The 19,134-nt window shown below is 42.6% G+C and overlaps 1 protein-coding gene across 1 annotated transcript in view; it reads left to right on the top strand.

The window, feature by feature from the left end:
* Positions 1 to 19,134, top strand: part of LOC118401852 (brorin-like) — a 53,652-nt gene that overhangs the window by 20,603 nt on the left and 13,915 nt on the right. Inside the window, exons 2-3 of the mRNA XM_035799480.1 lie at positions 2,520 to 3,277; positions 6,564 to 6,693. Coding sequence (XP_035655373.1) covers positions 2,600 to 3,277; positions 6,564 to 6,693 — 808 coding nt within the window. The 5' untranslated portion in view covers positions 2,520 to 2,599. The remainder of the gene's footprint in view (positions 1 to 2,519; positions 3,278 to 6,563; positions 6,694 to 19,134) is intronic.

The raw sequence follows: 19,134 nt of genomic DNA, 5'->3' as shown, positions 1-19,134 counted from the left end.
TATCTCTATCTCTATCTCTTATCTCCTGCTGTTTTCAACTTTCTAGAGACAGCAGGTCTCTGATTTATCGGCTATGAAAAGCCAACTGACATTTACTCCTGAGGTGCTGACCTGTTACACCCTCTACAACCACTGTGAATATTATTATTTGACCCTGCTGGTCATCTATGACCATTTGAACATCTTGGCCATGTTCTGCTATAATCTCCACCCGGCACAGCCAGAAGAGGACTGGTTCCTCTCTAGGTTTCTTCCTAGGTTCTGGCCTTCCTAGGGAGTTTTTCTTAGCCACTGTGCTTCTACACCTGCATTGCTTGCTGTTTGGGGTTTAAGGCTGGGTTTCTGTACAGCACTTTGTGACATCAGCTGATGTAAGAAGGGCTTTATAAATACATTTGATTGATTGATCTCAATATACACTTCCCTGAGGTGCCAGGACTTGATTTTACGTGTCAGGCGCATCCATTTATTAAAATGTAGTATTCCCCAACAAAATACTATGTTTTTATTCTTACTGATAACATACGTTTTTCATTCCCTTTATATTAACCTACTGCATTTTTTAACAAGGCTGACTTGCTCAGGGAAAGCTTAAAGTATTTATTTACCTTCTGTTCTTTCTTGAGAATCCTAATTCGGAAACAGCAGTTGTACTCTATTGAAAACGAATTCATTGCCAGCGGAGTTGACATATTAATAAATACTGAATGGTTTATTCTTAAATGAGTCCAGACACTCATCTACAGCTAATTGTCAGGTCAAAGTCAATACACCTAAAATCTCACCTTTTTACACAAAGATACAAATATTGATCCCACTGCAAGTGTTTTAGTTGAGAGAAAAAAAAATGTACTCAACATACTACTCTTAAGAACATGATTGAAAGTCGAAACAAAACACAGTAAGGCATTCAAACTCAAACCATTAACATGTCAAGTCAGTTGGGTAATCAAATCATTTGATTAGTAATGAAACGAAAAAGGAAACTCGTCAACCTAATGCATTCATTGTCGTATGTCCTGCTTACCTAAGACCAACTTAGTGGCATTGCGGTTAGTGTCCACCCTGAGATTAGAAGGTTGGGAGTTCGATCCCCGGCCGAGTCATACTATCAGAGAGCGACTCTCTGCTTTTGCTGGTCTGTGACTCTGCCCCCGGTCAGAGGGGAATAAAGGCCTCACAAAAGGTACACACAGGGAAACTTTATTTACACGCACGCACGCACGCACAGTGAGATTAATTATCTATACATACCAAAGACTGTAAAAATGGGACCAGATGTGGACCCATAGGTTAAACCCTGTCTCACGCTACAGAAACTGGAGATAGGCTCCTGCTCCTACAGCATGAGCCATTCTGGCTCGCAGAAGCCAAGCCTTGTTGCAAGGCTACGACTTAACTGGGATGTTGGTGCCATGATAATATCATAGCCAACGTCATATATAGTCATGACAGTTTGTCTGTTTATGACAGCATGTTTGTCATAAAACAACCATTGTTTGATTACTGAATTCAATAGATTTCATTGTAACAAAACAAAGGGGGGCATTATTTGACCAATATAAATAGTGAAACAAATATTGATTCCCTTGACATTAGTGGTCTTAAACTCCTGGCCTGCATGCCACATCAGATCCGTAAGCTGCAGTTTGGTGGCCCCAGGCCTGGTGTGTGAGACCACTGCACATGTACAAAGCCAGAGCCATAGATTTAGAACATATAATGGAACACTTAATATTATTGTTATTTTTTTCAAATCATTTTTTGGGGTTGCATACACATATTTAGCAGAGGTTATCGCAGGTGCAGCGAAATGCTTATGTTTCTAGCTCCCACAATGCAGTAATGCCGAACAAACACCAAACAATGCACAACAAGTCCCCCAAAAATGTAAAGAAATAAATGAAGAAATATACACTTTTTATGCTGTTCAGTGATCTAAGTTGGTCTAGAAATGTCCTCCAGCTACAGTAAATTCATTCTTCCTGAAAAGAATCATGATCTCTTTTCTAATCAATTTCTCCCTGTATAGTTGTCTGATTTTATTTGAACCGGAATCCATTGATTATATTTCCTTTGTTCCGGGTGGGGAGTGAGATTCAGGTTCGTTTTTGGCTATTTATCTCCACAGTCTGTCCCTGCTGGGAGCATTTGATGCTAGGAAGTTAGTGTAAGAAAGCCTATTGATTTCCTGACACCGGCAATATGAATGCACTCCGTTCTGACAGCCCAAGTCGCTGAGGTTTTCTTTCGGTCATGTGAGGTGTTTCTTTGATAGGATCCGGTATTGCAATGAAAAAGCAGAACCCTTATTGGGGCTAACATGAAGACAATTAGTCAGATATTTTTATGCTGTATAGCCAACTCCTATGGTCATTGTCTTGGTCATTGTTTGGCCATGATAACGACAAGAGGAGTTTGCTATAGAGCACAGAATTTGGACCAGGCTAAGAGACAATATCAATGTCTAGACTACATACGTTCAAATACTTAATTCCAGTTTCATTCTCTTTTTCCAGATGGACTGGCTCACACCTGAGATATGAAGTGTGTTATGTGAAGCCAAGGTGTCATCCCACCTTCCAGGTGGTGGGGAGAGATGGTGCACTCTGTTGCCATGACAGTGGAAGTCCTCTTTGTTATGTTGTTTCTGACCAGTACTCAGTGTAATCCCCTGGCAGACTTGTCAGTGAGCAGGGAACGCTTGGAGCGTGTCCTGACCCAGGCCAGAGAGGACAAGCAGGACAAGCAGCAGGCCTCAGTGGGGGCGCTCAGCTACAGCACCCAGCAGCAGCTGGAGGAGATCAGCTTCATGGGCCTGGAGACCCACAGAGGGGCCAGCAACAGAACCTCTGTCAACAGATCCAGGCCAAACTCCAGCATCCAGAAACTTGCTGGATCCAAGGGTGGGAAGGCATCACAGGAGTTGTGGGAAGAGCAAGAGGGGGGCCTGAGCCGAGTAGACGAGGGTCCCACGAGTGAAACAAATCTTTCTCTTGACGCTATCGATGAGTACGCATATCCAGATTACAGGGGGAAGGGCTGCATGGACGAAAGTGGCTTTGTGTTTGCCATTGGGGAGAAGTTTACCCCAGGGCCCTCCACATGCCCTTGCCTCTGCACGGACGAGGGACCCCTGTGTGCCAAACCTGAATGTCCCAAAGTTCACCCTCGCTGCATCCGGGTGGACACCAGCCAGTGCTGTCCAGAGTGCAAGGAGAAGAAGAACTACTGTGAGTTCAGGGGAAAGGTCTACACAATGCTACAAGAGTTTAAGGTGAGTCTGGAAATGATATCTTTAAAGGTTGACAGGGTGTTATTCTCTAGGAAGCAAACATAAGAAAATGAGCCAAAACGGGAATGGATTACCTGAACGTGTACAACAAGAAACGCTAGTGTTTGTTATCCGTTTCAAAACGTTTTTCTACATGAATACAACCCAGGTGATGATGACATCCTTAGGCAACCTCTTTCATAGTGCTATTTAATTGAAATGTTTTCTTGTGACAGTTTTCTTATGACAGTCTGGGTTTCAAGAGATCAACTTCTGAATTGAAAAGAAACTCCAGCACACTAGTGATCTAGTAGCTGATTAAACGCAACTCCACGATTTACGATGGAGTTGAGCGGTGTTAGTATAATTTAATTATGCCAATGTGCTTTCATCAATTGAAAGCCCTTCATCTATTTTATGAGAAATTGTAAGATTTCTTGTTGGATAAAATAGACGCAGACCAGTCTTTAAATAATAGGTAATAGAATTTATTATCGGAGCGCGCTACCACTCAAAACAAAAGCATCAGTTTAAATACAGATCATGACGTCATTTCACTGTCTTAAACGAAACCCCCCTCTCGACAGGACAAAGTAAGGTGAAAAGTTCATTCTATCTTACTAACACACTCCCAGATAACTTTTGACCCCTCAACATTATCGATCACCACTGAACTGACAGGTTTAATTAACAGAAACCCTAGGAATGCACCCTCTGCCTAATCTAAAAACCCCAGAGCTAAGTTTCAGGTTGGGTCAACCATAGGTTAACGACCTTATGTGTTTACACAGTCTACAACCCATTTGTTCCTGCCCAGTTGGAATGGTTTTATTACTCCTTTCTCCTGTCACACAATCTCTTCTCATGAACTCATATTGTCTATTAAACATACAGAGTATAAGTTTACCTAGACACAATTCTATTTAAAATGGGGATATTGTTTATTCATTTATCCATAATAAATCCATAATAAATTCAACAAGCGGCGACTTGTGTGGGAAGACTGGAGCTCTGACGTCACATAAAATGAATTACACACTACCAGTGGTTGAAAAACGACCTAAATATCATACTTGAGTAAAAGTAAAGATACTTTAATAGAAAATGAATCAAGTAAAAGTGAAAGTCATCCAGTAAACTGTCTTAACAGTATTCGGTTTTAAATATACTTAAGTATCAAAAGTAAATGTAATTGCTCAAATATACTTAAGTATCAAGTAAAAGTATAAATCATTTAAAATTCCTTATATTAAGCAAAACAGACGGCACTATTTTCTTGTTATATTTTTTTATTTACGGATAGCCAAGGGGGGACACACACTCCAACACTCAGACAACATTTACAAATGAAGCACGTGTGTTCAGTGAGTCCGCCTGATCAGAGGCATGTTCCCTTGACGAGGGATGTTCCCTTGACGAGGGATGTTCCCTTGACGAGGGATGTTCCCTTGCTTAGTGTATGAATTGGACCATATTTCTTTCCTGCTAAGCATTCAAAATGTAATAATTCATTTTGGGTGTCAGGGAAAATGTATGAAGTAAAAAGTACATTCTTTTCTTCAGGAATGTTGTGAAGTAAAAGTTAAAGCTGTCAAAAATATAAATAGGAAACTAGAGTACAGATAACCCAAAAATGACTATAAAGTGTTTTTACTTAAGTACTTTACACCTCTGCACACAACATTGTTCTGGGTAGTTGCGAACTATTCTTTGGATGCTAAAATGACGTCGGAGCTCCAGTCCCCACTAGTCGCTGCTCAACTCCATTGTAAATCATGGAGTTGAATTTAGTCGGCTGGCAATCTAGATGATCCACAGTTTTAGTGGAACTTGTTACCAACGTTTCTCCGTAGACATTCCATGTGGGGAAACTGTTGATAGATTGCCAGTGTATCGTGAATACAATGCCAAAATACTTTTCAGTGTAGCAAGCAAACAAGCAGCGAAGCACATTTTATGATGGCAAAAGTCAGCATTTATTTTATTCACACAAAGTTTGAACATTCCTTGGGGATGCTAAATTCAATGGTATGTTTTAAGCTTAAGAGTAATTGTGTTAATATTCTTATCTTGATATATGATATATTCTAGTCTTGGTGGAGTTATCTATTTTAAGCCAAGCCCAGGAGACCTCAAAAGGGCTTATTCTTTTATTTATTTTAGAAGTTCCATCCACAACGATTCCATCAGCCTTCTATTCTATTTTTGATGAAAGAAAGGTATTATATGTGACTGTTTAAGGCATCCCTTTGTGCTAGCACTGGAGGGTCACACCAGGAGGTTAGATCTAATATGGGACTTATTTCCGTTAATGCAGAGTGATACAAGCAGCTCTGTATTGAGAGGCACAGCTTGTAGCTCTCCTGGGAGAAGTCTGTGCAGAGAGAGAGAGAGAGAGAGATCAGAAAGAGAGAAAGGAAAGAGAGAGAGAGACCCACTTCCACTAAAGTAAATGTCTCCTATCCTCTGTGGAAACAAAGCAACAGGCAGAGCCTTGTGGTCGATTGCTGTGTTCTGCGGCGGTACTGTTTGGTGGGGTCTCTCTCTTGCCGTTTCTCACATTGGAGTGCTGGTCAGAAGCTCGAGCCGCTCTGCAATCGTCTTGATCCATGCTGTTAGGATTAACCTATGTTCTCTGATTTAAAAGGAAATGCTCACATGGCCACAAGTGGCTTCAGACTAAAGCCTAGCATCTCCAGTCAAGGGGGGTGACTTGGTTGAAGGCATATTGTCGACACAAGTTGCATCATACGGTCATGGGCCCTGTTTTTCCCCAATACTTTCAGACTTGGAAAGCTCCATTAATCAAACTGTTCTCTCTAGTTCACAAAGCAAGACATTTGCAGCTTATATCTCCTGTTTCCAACTGAGCACACAATCAGCACATTGATTTCCCTATTCTCGGTTGATTGTGCACTGAAGTTCATTTCTCAACTCATGTCTCCTTCAAATGAAGTATGTATTTCCAATAAAGTGCCGTAAGATGGGACCACCCTGTGTTCTAATCTCTGTGGCTGAATGTTTGATGTTCAATGTCCCTATATTGGCTAGTGGACCAGACAGTCGAGTGAGTGAGTGAGTGAGTGAGTGAGTGAGTAGTTGCATGAGAGAGAGAGAGAGAGAGAGAGAGAGAGAGAGAGAGAGAGAGAGAGAGAGAGAGAGAGAGAGAGAGTGAGAGAGAGAGAGAGAGAGAGAGAGAGAGAGAGAGAGAGAGAGAGAGAGAGAGAGAGAGAGAGAGAGAGAGAGAGAGAGAGATTTTTTAAACAGTCTTTTTTCCCTCTGCCCCCAGGTGTCTCCGTGTGAGAAGTGTCGCTGTGAGGGGAGTGGAGAGGTGTTGTGCTCTGTGTCAGCTTGCCCCCAGACAGAGTGTGTGGACCCAGTGTATGAGCCTGATCAGTGCTGCCCCATCTGTAAGACCGGTGAGAGATCCTGCTTGTCTCAACATTTTTGGTACCTTAATACGGAACACACGGCATTTCATTTACCATTTTGAGTTGACTGTATGTCTTTGAGAAATCATACATGATTGGCCTGACAAATTATTGCCAATAGTTGGTTGCAGTTGCTAGATTTATTCATATGATTGTGTGCATGTGATAATGAATGACTCTTTATTAGCCAGCCCTGTTTGTTTCCAACGCGAACAGATATTCTAGGTTCGGTGCCACAATATGCTGGTGTGAATAAAAGGCGAAATCAGGGTTTGAGCATCCTGGGTTAGTGTGTGAGAGCTCTCTGATTTGAAAGAATTACACTGTCTTATAAGAGCGCTTCTCTGGCTCACTGTGGACTATCTGAAGTTGTTTCAGATGATTTTAGACAGCATGTCCTAGATTGTGTCCCCTTATTTTTCTTGGCGTGACTCTAATGCAACATGGCAATGTCAGCAACGTAGCTTCCTTCAGCAGAAAGAATGATGGCTGGCGAGACTCATCTCAGGCGTGGCCTCTTAAAGTGATGCTGTTTATCACAAACAAGGGAAATGCTATCAACATTACATTAAATACAGTGCATTTGGAAAGTATTCCGACCCCTTGACTTCTTCCCTGTATTGTTACGTTACAGCCATATTCTAAAATGTATTAAATGTTTTTTTTTATCCTCATCAGTCTACACACAATACCCATAATGACAAAGAGAACTGGTTTTCAGACATTTTTACAAATGTATGAAATAATTCAGTACCATGGCTATGAGACTTGAAATTGAGCTCAAGTACATCCGGTTTCCATTGATCATCCTTGAGATGTTTCTACAACTTGATTGGAGTCCACCTTTGGTCAATTCAATTGATTGGACATGATTTGCAGCGGCACACACCTGTCTATATAAGGTCCCACAGTTGACAATGCATGTCAGAGCAAATACCAAGCCATGAGCTTGAAAGAATTGTCCGTAGAGCTCCGAAACAGGATTGTGTCGAGGCAGAGATCTGCGGAAGGGTACCAAAAAATGTCTGCAACATTGAAGGTCCCCAGGAACACATTGGCCTCCATCATTCTTAAATGGAAGACGTTTGGATCCACCAAGACTCTTTCTAGAGCTGGCCGCACAGCCAAACAGCAATCGGGAGAGAAGGGCCTTGGTCAGGGAGGTGGCCAACAACCCAATGGTCACTGACAGAGCTCCAGAGTTCCTCTGTGGAGGTGGGAGAACCTTCCAGAAGGACAACCATCTCTGCAGAACTCCACCAATCAGGCCTTTAGTGTAGAGTGGCCAGGCAGAAGCCACTCCTCAGTAAAAGCACATGACAGCTGGCTTGGAGTTTGCCAGAAGGCACCTAAAGCACTCTCAGACCATGAGATACAAGATTCTCTGGTCTGATGAAACCAAGATTAGACTCTTTGGTCTGAATGCCAAGTGTCACATTTGGAGGATGTCTGGCATCATCCCTACGGTGAAGCATGGTGGTGGCAGCATCATGCTGTGGGGATGTTTTTCAGCGGCAGGGACTGGGAGACTAGTCAGGATCGAGGCAAAGATGAATGGAGCAAAATGCAGAGATCCTTGATGAAAATCTGCTCCAGAACGGTCAGGTCCTCAGACTCGGGTGAAGGTTCACCTTCCAACAGGACAATGAGCCTAAGCACACAGCCAAGACACAGAAAGGTCGCAAGGAAAGTCTCTGAATGTCCTTGAGTGGCCCAGCCAGAGCCTGGACTTGAACACAAACAAACATTTCTGGAGAGATCTGAAAATAGCTGTGCAGCAACACTCCACATCCAACCTGATAGAGCTTGAGAGGATCTGCTTGAGAGGATCAGCAGAGAAGAATGGGAGAAACTCCCCAAATACAGATGTGCCAAGCTTGTAGCATCATACCCAAGTAGAATCGAGGCTGTAATCATTGCCAAAGGTGCTTCAACAAAGTACTGAGTAAAGGGTCTGACAACTTATGTAAATATTATATTTCTGTTTATTTTATATGATATATTTGGAATAAAATAAAATGTTTTTGCTTTGTTATTATAGAGTTTTGTGTGTAGAATTTCAGAATAAGGCTGCAATGTAACAATGTGGGAAATGTCAAGGGTCTGAATACTTTCCGAATGCGCTGTAGCTTGATATCATTTACCCTATAGCAGCAAACATTCAATGAAAAGTGGTACCAACAAATATTTTTTGGGGGTGTATTTATTGATACACATCAAATAACCAGTGTCGGTGTGGCATTTCAAGTTAAGTTAAAAGGTCACTATGAACCTTATCACCTTCACCTGACATTTGTCAACTACATTTGAGAAATACAATATTTTAATATTTGTTATATATTTCTAAGTACTGTATTGTTTTAAATTGCAATTTTTGCAATAGATATTTTTGCATACATGTGCATTTGTTCTCTTCAGCAGTAATACGGTCTCTCTATGGATGTTATGGGGGTACTATAGTTACTGCAAGTTCCCTGGTGCAGAGATTTAGACAGTAATCAATGTTTGCCCCAAAGTCAGGATTTAAATGTTTGCCCCAAAGTCAGGAGTTATTTAAGAGGCACAAGGACTAGCAGAACTATGACATACTGAATGTAGTGTCCATGTATATTCAAAGATCGTAACAAATTCATGTGCTCATTCAGGCAATAAGAGCTTTGTGGTTTCATGCTTTTAAGACAAATCAAGGCCAGTGTCAGGCCCTCTATTACCATAAGATTACTACATTACCATTTCCCCCGTTTCAGAGTGCCACTTTAAAATTGTCAAGTGGTACTTGACTCTACATTTAACGCAAATGTTGTCATGGCTTCATTGAGAAGTACTTGGATCAGTAGATTATTACATGGGTAGCCACATAGGTCTGTCTGGTAACAATGAAACATTTTCCTCATCCTGAGTCCGTAAGAGGACCACTGTCAGCTATAGTAAAGGCCACTTGTATCTGAGTCAAGCTGAGAAGTTAACCTTTTTCTCATTTGTCTCTGTTAATGTCACACCTCCAGCTGCTTTAAAAGGACTATGCGTGAACATTTTGTCGCCCCCAGTCGCACCCATTCGCCACGTTACGCAAATCTAAAATAATTCAAATCAGTGAGGCTAAGTGAACAAGTGCACACCTTGCTAGGAAGCACAGATAATTGTGACGTGGCCAGTGTTGATGCAGGAAGTTGTGTTTACTGGGCCAGAAGGCAGCATCGTCATTCTGATCAAAGAGATTGAAATACATGAACACATGTTTGGTTGAGCTCATTTGCTTCCCTCGATGGTTCCCTTGCCACCTCATTCACATTTCTTACATTAGGTTTCCTCGTATGCGAACGTGTAGTTAGACAACACACCTTTTCATATTTTCCTACAGTAGGCTACTTTGTTGCTTACAGTATGGGCTCTATTTTAACAAACCTAACACAATGGGACATCTTGGCGCCGGCAGTAGCGCTATAGGTACGATGTCGTAGTTGTTGAACATAGCATTCACACTGATATAGGGGCTAGGCCCTACCGTAAATCCATTATGGCTGAGCTATGGACATGCAAGAATGTTGTCGATAAGCAAGATAGAATGCATTATTTATAAAGCCTAAATAGAGAGTGAATAACTCTAATGAAATTCTAATCAAAACAGCTTGTTTTAAATGGGCAATGTCTAAATACAGTTGGGGGCAGGACGGCTGGTGTGTGTAGACAACACTACAAGAAACATGCAAGGTCCAATTCCTCATTAAGCCCTTGTGGGTGTAGAGTTTTTAAGGAGAAGATCCATAGGGCTTCGCACTGGAGAAGGTGCTCATCCGTATTGCGGCATCTGCAGCTTGAGAATGCTGTCAATGGCACACAACATGATTAGCCTCATGAAAATGTCTGGCCACTGGTAACCTGTGGATCTTCTCCTTAAAAACTCAAGGGCTTAATGACCTTTTATGTTTCTTCTAGTGTTGTCTACACAAACTGGTAGTCCGTCCATATCTATTGCTTCTGATATTGCTATGTAGCCCAGACTGTTGTCTCTTCCCAATTATATCTGACAATGAATTGCCCATTTTTTATTTTTTATTCCTTTTTATATATTCTTTTATACATTAATAAGCATTGACACCCTATTTGCCAGTCTCTAATTAACTATCTGCTTGCACCTGTTGCACTTGTTACACACAGCAGGTGTTTTAAGGACGTGTCGTCTTAATTTGTTTGTACAGCACTGATGAAGGCATATGGTCGAAACGTATGCTCTGTTTATTTAAAAGAAATATATATTTTTTATAAAAGCACCACAGCACTTTCACTTTGTGTATTCTTTTGAACATGGAATAAATTAATTGTATCATTTTTGCACATCGGCCTGCTTGGGTTATTCCTCTTCATGGTTTTGAGTGCAAGTACTTTTTGAACTCTGTAAACATAATGGAACCATCTTACGAATCTCATTCACACCTCTCCCGAAATAGCAGACAGCTCCTTAATTCTTATCTTAAATCCATTACGGTGAATAATTCTAATATGTTTGGTTTTTAATGAAATGGTGTATTTAAAAAATATATATATTTCTTTTGCCATAATATCTCTAAATAAATTGGTCAGGAGCATGATATCATAAAATTGCCAAGATAATAAAAACATGACACATTGCTTTTGAACCAGCCTTCATTATAGTAGCCTAGGCCAAGGGTAAATGTAGCCTATGGAGGGCTTGGTTTTTAATCATATGAAATGGAAAACATGCAATTGTTACAGAAAAATAACTTCTAAATACGAGGGTCACCGGCATCATCTCATCTCTCGTTTCATGATGATCATATGGACAAATACAGGACATTTTCCACATTTTGTTACATTACAGCCTTATTCTAAAATGGATTCAATTCATTTTTCCCTCATCAATCTACACACACTACCCCATTGTGTCGAGGCACAGATCTAGGGAAGGGTACAAAAAAAATGTCTTCAGCATTGAAGGTCCCCAAGAACACAGTGGCCATCATTCTTAAATGGAAGAAGTTTGGATCCACCAAGACTCTTCCTACAGCTGGCCGCCTGGCCAAACAGCAATTGGGAGAGAAGGGCCTTGGTCAGGGAGGTGGCCAACAACCCAATGGTCACTGACAGAGCTCCAGAGTTCCTCTGTGGAGATGGGAGAACCTTCCAGAAGGACAACCATCTCTGCAGCACTCCACCAATCAGACCTTTATGGTAGTGGCCAGAAGTAAGCCACTCCTTAGTAAAGGGCACATGACAGCACACTTGGAGTTTGCCAAAAGGCACCTAAAGCACTCTCAGACCATGAGAAAAAAGATTATCTGGTCTGATGAAACCAAAATTGAACACTTTGGCCTAAATGCTAAGCGTCATGTCTGGAACAAACCTGGTGCCATCCCTACAGTGAAGCATGGTGGTGGCAGCATCATGTTTTGGGGATGTTTTTCAGCTGCAGGGACTAGGAGACTAGTCAGGATGGAAGAAAAGATGAACAGAGTAAAGTACAAAGATCCTTGATTAAAAACCTGCTCCAGAGCGCTCAGGACCTCAGACTGAGGCAAAGGTTTACTTTTTTAAAAACTTTTACACAGCCAAGACAATGCAGGAGTGGCTTCGTGATTCTTCAAAGTAGCCACACTTTGCCTTGATAACAGCTTTGCACATTCTTGGCATTCTCTCAACCAGCTTCATGAGCAATGCTTTTCCTTCAGTCTTGAAGGAGTTCCCACATATGCTGAGCACTTGTTGGCTGCTTTTCCTTCACTCTGCAGTCCAACTCATCCCAAACCATCTCAATTGGGTTGAGGTCAGGTGATTGTGGAGGCCAGGTCATCTGATGCAGCAATCTATCACTCTCCTTCAAAACACAATCCATCACTCTCCTTGGGTCAGTGTCCTGTTGAAAAACCAATGGTAGTCCCACTAAGCGCAAACCAGATGCGATTATGTATCGCTGCAGAATGCTGTAGTAGCCATGCTGCTTAAGTGTGCCTTGAATTCTAAATGAATCACTGACCATGTCACCAGCAAAGCATCCCCGCACCATCCCTTATCGCATTGTTATTATTATGTGTTTAGATTGATGAGGGGAAAAAACTAATGTATCCATGATATACTGTTTTTAACTAGGCAAGTCAGTTAAGAACAAATTCTTATTTACAATGACAGCCTAGTAACAGTGCTGCTTTGTTCAGGGGCAGAACGACAGATTTTTACCTTGTCAGCTCGGGGATTTGATCTTGCACCCTTTCGGTTACTAGTCCAACGCTCTAACCACTAGAATACCTGCTGCCTCATAAGGCTGTAATGTAATTAGATGTGGAAAAAGTCAAGGGATCTGAATACTTTTCGAATGCACTGTATAGCTTACATGAAGGGGTTTTTACACATGTTCAAAATGGGAGCTGACTAAAATGTCAGCCTCTAATACATATATAAAAACGGGATGTCCGCTCACTGTTTTACTGCTCCCAAACTTGATCTTTTAATAAAGCTTTGGTTGTTAAGATTGATTTCAAACCAGTCAAACCCTCCCCTCAATGAAGCCAAACCCTTTATTGATAGGCTTGCCTAATTGGCGAACGCATTAGACAGAACAAAAAAATGTGGCTTCATTGAGGGGAGGTTATGCTTGTTTTAAATCTAATGAAACTAAATCGAGAAAAACATCAGTTATTTATCTTTATTAATGCAAGGGTTACTGGCACGAAAACAGATCTCCTCTCTTGTTCCAAGAGCATAAAAGGCACTGTGCATCGCGGCCGGATAGGTTGCGCTTCCACTCACAAAATCCATGGCATTACCAACTGCCTTACTGCTATGACCTGCTTTTCATTAGTCTTTAAAATTCCGATATGCGCTTAATTTTAAGCACACACCTCAAATATTGCCACCTCTCCCACCTCGGCACAAGCGAGCTGTTATTAGACAAGTGAATTGCTGAACCTGGCTCAAGGGTTGGAAAATGCCAGAACGCCAGTTTTTACATGCTGAAATGGCCAACTAATGTGCGTTTGGCACTTGCACCGCCTTAGTAGAGCCCTATGTGATCTTTATGTCCTTATCCACTTCAGTGTTGATTATACATCTACCAATATTCAACAGCTCACCCATTCTCCAATAAGTTTGACTCAGGTAGTCTCAAGTTTTGATTGTATTGTAGGTGTCAGGCTCACACGCAGATGTTGTTTAAGGCGGAAACAGCTGTTGCAACCTCCTGAGAGCTCCGTGCATCTGAAGTATGACATCAAAGCATCTCTCATTGCTAATGGCCATCATGTTGTAGACAGGGTGGGAGCCTCACACAAAAAAAATATTGTGCCGTCATGGAAATACCGTTTTCTTAACCCTTTCCTTACTGACATGTACAACAGGAATTGTTTTTAGAAGAAAGTCTGAGAAATAGAAGTTGGTCATAGAATAGTTGTCATCATTCATGCTGTCATTCTTTTTATCTAATTTTCACACACATTACATTACTATCATTCATTTGATAGTATGCATTGTATTACCAATGTAAAAAAACCTAAGGTTTGGGAAGATTGACACAGTCATTTGGGCTTTTTCAGGCATGCAAAATCCGTTATAATCAGCAGCTAGAGAGCACCATGTCTCAGATGTGTTGTTCACACTGTATGCAAAGAGACACTTGAGGAAGAGCCAGGGAGAGAGATGAAAGTGAGCGGCATTGCTAACATCCACTCCAGGCAGTTGTTCATGAATATCAAAGAACATCTGTGGCATGGCACCTTTGTGAAATTAAAACAGGTTCCACCAGGTTTTTACCTGTTCATTTAACCAGGGTAATCTGTCGTGACGATACAATCATCATGTTATATTTTGTTTCATATAACAGCTCAAATACAATTAGTCGATTGTTTGGTCGTTGGGCTGTTGGTCGACCGAGATTGTTTTAGTCGAGCAGTAACAAATATATATATTTGCGCCCATCTCTGTGAACTAATCCATTGCGGAGCCTTGAGGCATGCAGAGGCCAAATCGAGCTGTGTACCACATTGCCAGTTCTGTCAATTTAGTCATTGTCTTTTGTTTGGAGTACTCCAGTCAATGTTGAGTAAGGACACACATGCATAAAAATAGGCCTATGGGCTACCTGGCCTGTGCGCAAATGTAGGCATATAAATGTGCCCATTTGGGGATCTGATAGTATTTCTGATTGGCCTTAACTCACCACCACTAATGACCTGTGGAGCTTCTCCAATTTAATGTTTCCTTCACATCAAACAACAAAGTCTGTTTTTACATCCATTGAGATTTACAATAGTTTCTCAATGTATTTGAAAAATCATTCCAGCTCTCTCCCTTTCGATATCCACTCAGCGTGAAAGGAAAAAAAGGTTATGTTCTGATCTAGTGGAAACGTCATAAAATAGGCTTCTTATCAGTGCATGACTTGGACTGAAATAGGTTCCGGTACTCATTTTGGGTGCTGGTAATGTTTTATATTTAGGTGGAGGAGCTCCATAATATTTTTGAGCAAATATTCTACAAGAGGAACAGGAGCTCAAGCAGTAGAACATTTGAGGTACCGCTACTCAGCTCTGGTGAGCTCCTGCCCAAGTCAAGCACTGCTTCTAATCCCTTGCGCAAATCGCCTAAAGCTGTGTCTGCCCCGAGCTCACTGGCGCGGGCAACTGCGGGCCCAGAATATTTTATACAATGTTGGACGTTTGCTAGCGCAAGCTTTGGACCAGACCCAAGTTAATAGTTGATACAATGTATCAAGTTTGTTGCAGACAGGCCATGTGTAGCCAATGCGATTTATAGGATATTTATTTTTTCATTATATTTTCTACCTGCAGGTTGCAATGTTTTTATTCGTTGGCTTTATTTAGGCTATTTTTACATAGTTGGCAATGGCAGTAGAAGTTACTTTTTAGGTTTGTATCATTTTCATTTAGCTTTGGATATAATTTTGATTAGCCACATGACAATGATTTTGAGATATGAAGACTTAATTATAAAATTAAACTGTTTCACGAAAATGTGCATATGAAAACCATAATTGGCATGCAGATCAGTAGAAATGGTAAGATAACTTGGCATTCCATATGAGAAAGGTTGCCGACTCCTCGTGTAGCTGTAACGGCGTTCTTCGTTTGTTGAAAGAGAGTCGGACCGAAATGCAGCGTGGTTGTTACTCATGTTCTTTAATGAAGAGATCGCGATACATGAAATAACTTATACACATACAAAACAACAAACGGAAGGTGAAACCTAATTACAGCCTATCTGGTGATTACTACACAGAGACAGGAACAATCACCCACGAAATACAAAGTGAAACCCAGGCTACCTAAATACGGTTCCCCATCAGAGACAACAAGAATCACCTGACTCTGATTGAGAACCGCCTCAGGCAGCCAAGCCTATACTAGACACACCCCTAATCAACCACATTTACATTTACATTTAAGTCATTTAGCAGACGCTCTTATCCAGAGCGACTTACAAATTGGTGCATACACCTTATGACATCCAGTGGAACAGACACTTGCATCTAAATCTTTTTTTGGGGGGAGAAGGGGTGAGAAGGATTACTTACCCTTACTTACCCTATCCTAGGTATTCCTTGAAGAGGTGGGGTTTCAGGTGTCTCCGGAAGGTGATGATTGACTCCGCTGTCCTGGCGTCGTGAGGGAGTTTGTTCCACCATTGGGGGGCCAGAGCAGCGAACAGTTTTGACTGGGCTGAGCGGGAACTGTACTTCCTCAGTGGTAGGGAGGCGAGCAGGCCAGAGGTGGATGAACGCAGTGCCCTTGTTTGGGTGTAGGGCCTGATCAGAGCCTGGAGGTACTGAGGTGCCGTTCCCCTCACAGCTCCGTAGGCAAGCACCATGGTCTTGTAGCGGATGCGAGCTTCAACTGGAAGCCAGTGGAGAGAGCGGAGGAGCGGGGTGACGTGAGAGAACTTGGGAAGGTTGAACACCAGACGGGCTGCGGCGTTCTGGATGAGTTGTAGGGTTTAATGGCACAGGCAGGGAGCCCAGCCAACAGCGAGTTGCAGTAATCAAGACGGGAGATGACAAGTGCCTGGATTAGGACCTGCGCCGCTTCCTGTGTGAGGCAGGGTCGTACTCTGCGGATGTTGTAGAGCATGAACCTACAGGAACGGGACACCGCCTTGATGTTAGTTGAGAACGTCAGGGTGTTGTCCAGGATCACGCCAAGGTTCTTAGCGCTCTGGGAGGAGGACACAATGGAGTTGTCAACCGTGATGGCGAGATCATGGAACGGGCAGTCCTTCCCCGGGAGGAAGAGGAGCTCCGTCTTGCTGAGGTTCAGCTTGAGGTGGTGATCCGTCATCCACACTGATATGTCTGCCAGACATGCAGAGATGCGATTCGCCACCTGGTCATCAGAAGGGGGAAAGGAGAAGATTAATTGTGTGTCGTCTGCATAGCAATGATAGGAGAGACCATGTGAGGTTATGACAGAGCCAAGTGACTTGGTGTATAGCGAGAATAAGAGAGGGCCTAGAACAGAGCCCTGGGGGACACCAGTGGTGAGAGCGCGTGGTGAGGAGACAGATTCTCGCCACGCCACCTGGTAGGAGCGACCTGTCAGGTAGGACGCAATCCAAGCGTGGGCCGCGCCGGAGATGCCCAACTCGGAGAGGGTGGAGAGGAGGATCTGATGGTTCACAGTATCGAAGGCAGCCGATAGGTCTAGAAGGATGAGAGCAGAGGAGAGAGAGTTAGCTTTAGCAGTGCGGAGCGCCTCCGTGATACAGAGAAGAGCAGTCTCAGTTGAATGACTAGTCTTGAAACCTGACTGATTTGGATCAAGAAGGTCATTCTGAGAGAGATAGCGGTAGAGCTGGCCAAGGACGGCACGCTCAAGAGTTTTGGAGAGAAAAGAGAGAAGGGATACTGGTCTGTAGTTGTTGACATCGGAGGGATCGAGTGTAGGTTTTTTCAGAAGGGGTGCAACTCTCGCTCTCTTGAAGACGGGAGGGACGTAGCCAGCGGTCAGGGATGAGTTGATGAGCGAGGTGAGGTAAGGGAGAAGGTCTCCGGAAATGGTCTGGAGAAGAGAGGAGGGGATAGGGTCAAGCGGGCAGGTTGTTGGGCGGCCGGCCGTCACAAGACGCGAGATTTCATCTGGAGAGAGAGGGGAGAAAGAGGTCAGAGCATAGGGTAGGGCAGTGTGAGCAGAACCAGCGGTGTCGTTTGACTTAGCAAACGAGGATCGGATGTCGTCGACCTTCTTTTCAAAATGGTTGACGAAGTCATCTGCAGAGAGGGAGGAGGGGGGGGGGGGGATTCAGGAGGGAGGAGAAGGTGGCAAAGAGCTTCCTAGGGTTAGAGGCAGATGCTTGGAATTTAGAATGGTAGAAAGTGGCTTTAGCAGCAGAGACAGAGGTAGAGAGGAGGGAGTGAAAGGATGCCAGGTCCGCAGGGAGGCGAGTTTTCCTCCATTTCCGCTCGGCTGCCCGGAGCCCAATCCCAATGCCTACAAAAAACCCAATACGAAACACAACATTAAACCCATGTCACACCCTGGCCTGACCAAATATATAACGAAAACACAAAACACTATGACCAAGGCGTGACAGTAGCCTATTACCGGCATCTTCAGGAGAGTAATGGCAGAATCTTCGAAAGCCAGCAGGAGCAGGGAGGAGAATAGTTGGGTCAGGTTATTTTATTTCTTCTGGTTATCTAGATCTCTGGCACCCTCTTGAAGCATCAAACCATAAACGTAAAGCATCAGACAACCTCAATGCACATAGTTGATTTTATTAAAACACATAGGGTGTGTCTATATATGGGAAAATACACCTATAACATTTTGAGCAAATGATTGGTCGAAATAACATAACCTTCGGTCTAACAATATTGTTTTTAGTTGGGGACAGCCCTAGTTTACCATATAGTAGAATCTGGAATGATACAGTAGATGTCAGAATGCATGCACAGTCAATTTTGTAATATTTGTGTTGTGGAGAATAATACCAGGCAGGAGACGGGAGTACAGGTTAGCGTGTCATTTAGTTAAACATCTTGTGTAATACCACTTAGGACCATAGTGCGCATGTGCACTGTCTAATAGGTGTCGTAACGTAACACTTTCGTAATGCATTACTGCTTAGTAACATCATTGCAACTAATATAGACATCACAGATACTGCGCTCCTGCGCCATAGCTTTTAACTCCTAAGGATGAGGTAAGTATTTTGGAAATACTCTAATGCAATACCTGAACAATGCATATTTAAAATGTCTCAACTACTGGGTGGAAGTAGACTTATCAGAGCCCAGCACAAGTCCAGGGGATTATTCTGCCCTGAAGGAGGAACTTGTGCTCTATTAACTAAAGACAGGTAATGTCATTTTTCTTTCACTTTGCTTTAGAACGTATCAGTCTTTGTTATTTCACTGTTCATTTTTCAACTCAAAGGTCAAGCTTTCGAGGTGCTCTTTGCTGTTGA

This window comes from Oncorhynchus keta, chromosome 2, assembly GCF_023373465.1.
Source record: "Oncorhynchus keta strain PuntledgeMale-10-30-2019 chromosome 2, Oket_V2, whole genome shotgun sequence".
Lineage (NCBI taxonomy): Eukaryota > Metazoa > Chordata > Actinopteri > Salmoniformes > Salmonidae > Oncorhynchus > Oncorhynchus keta.
The sequence above is the reverse complement of the archived record's forward strand: the minus strand, read 5'-3'. Positions and strand labels throughout refer to the sequence as shown.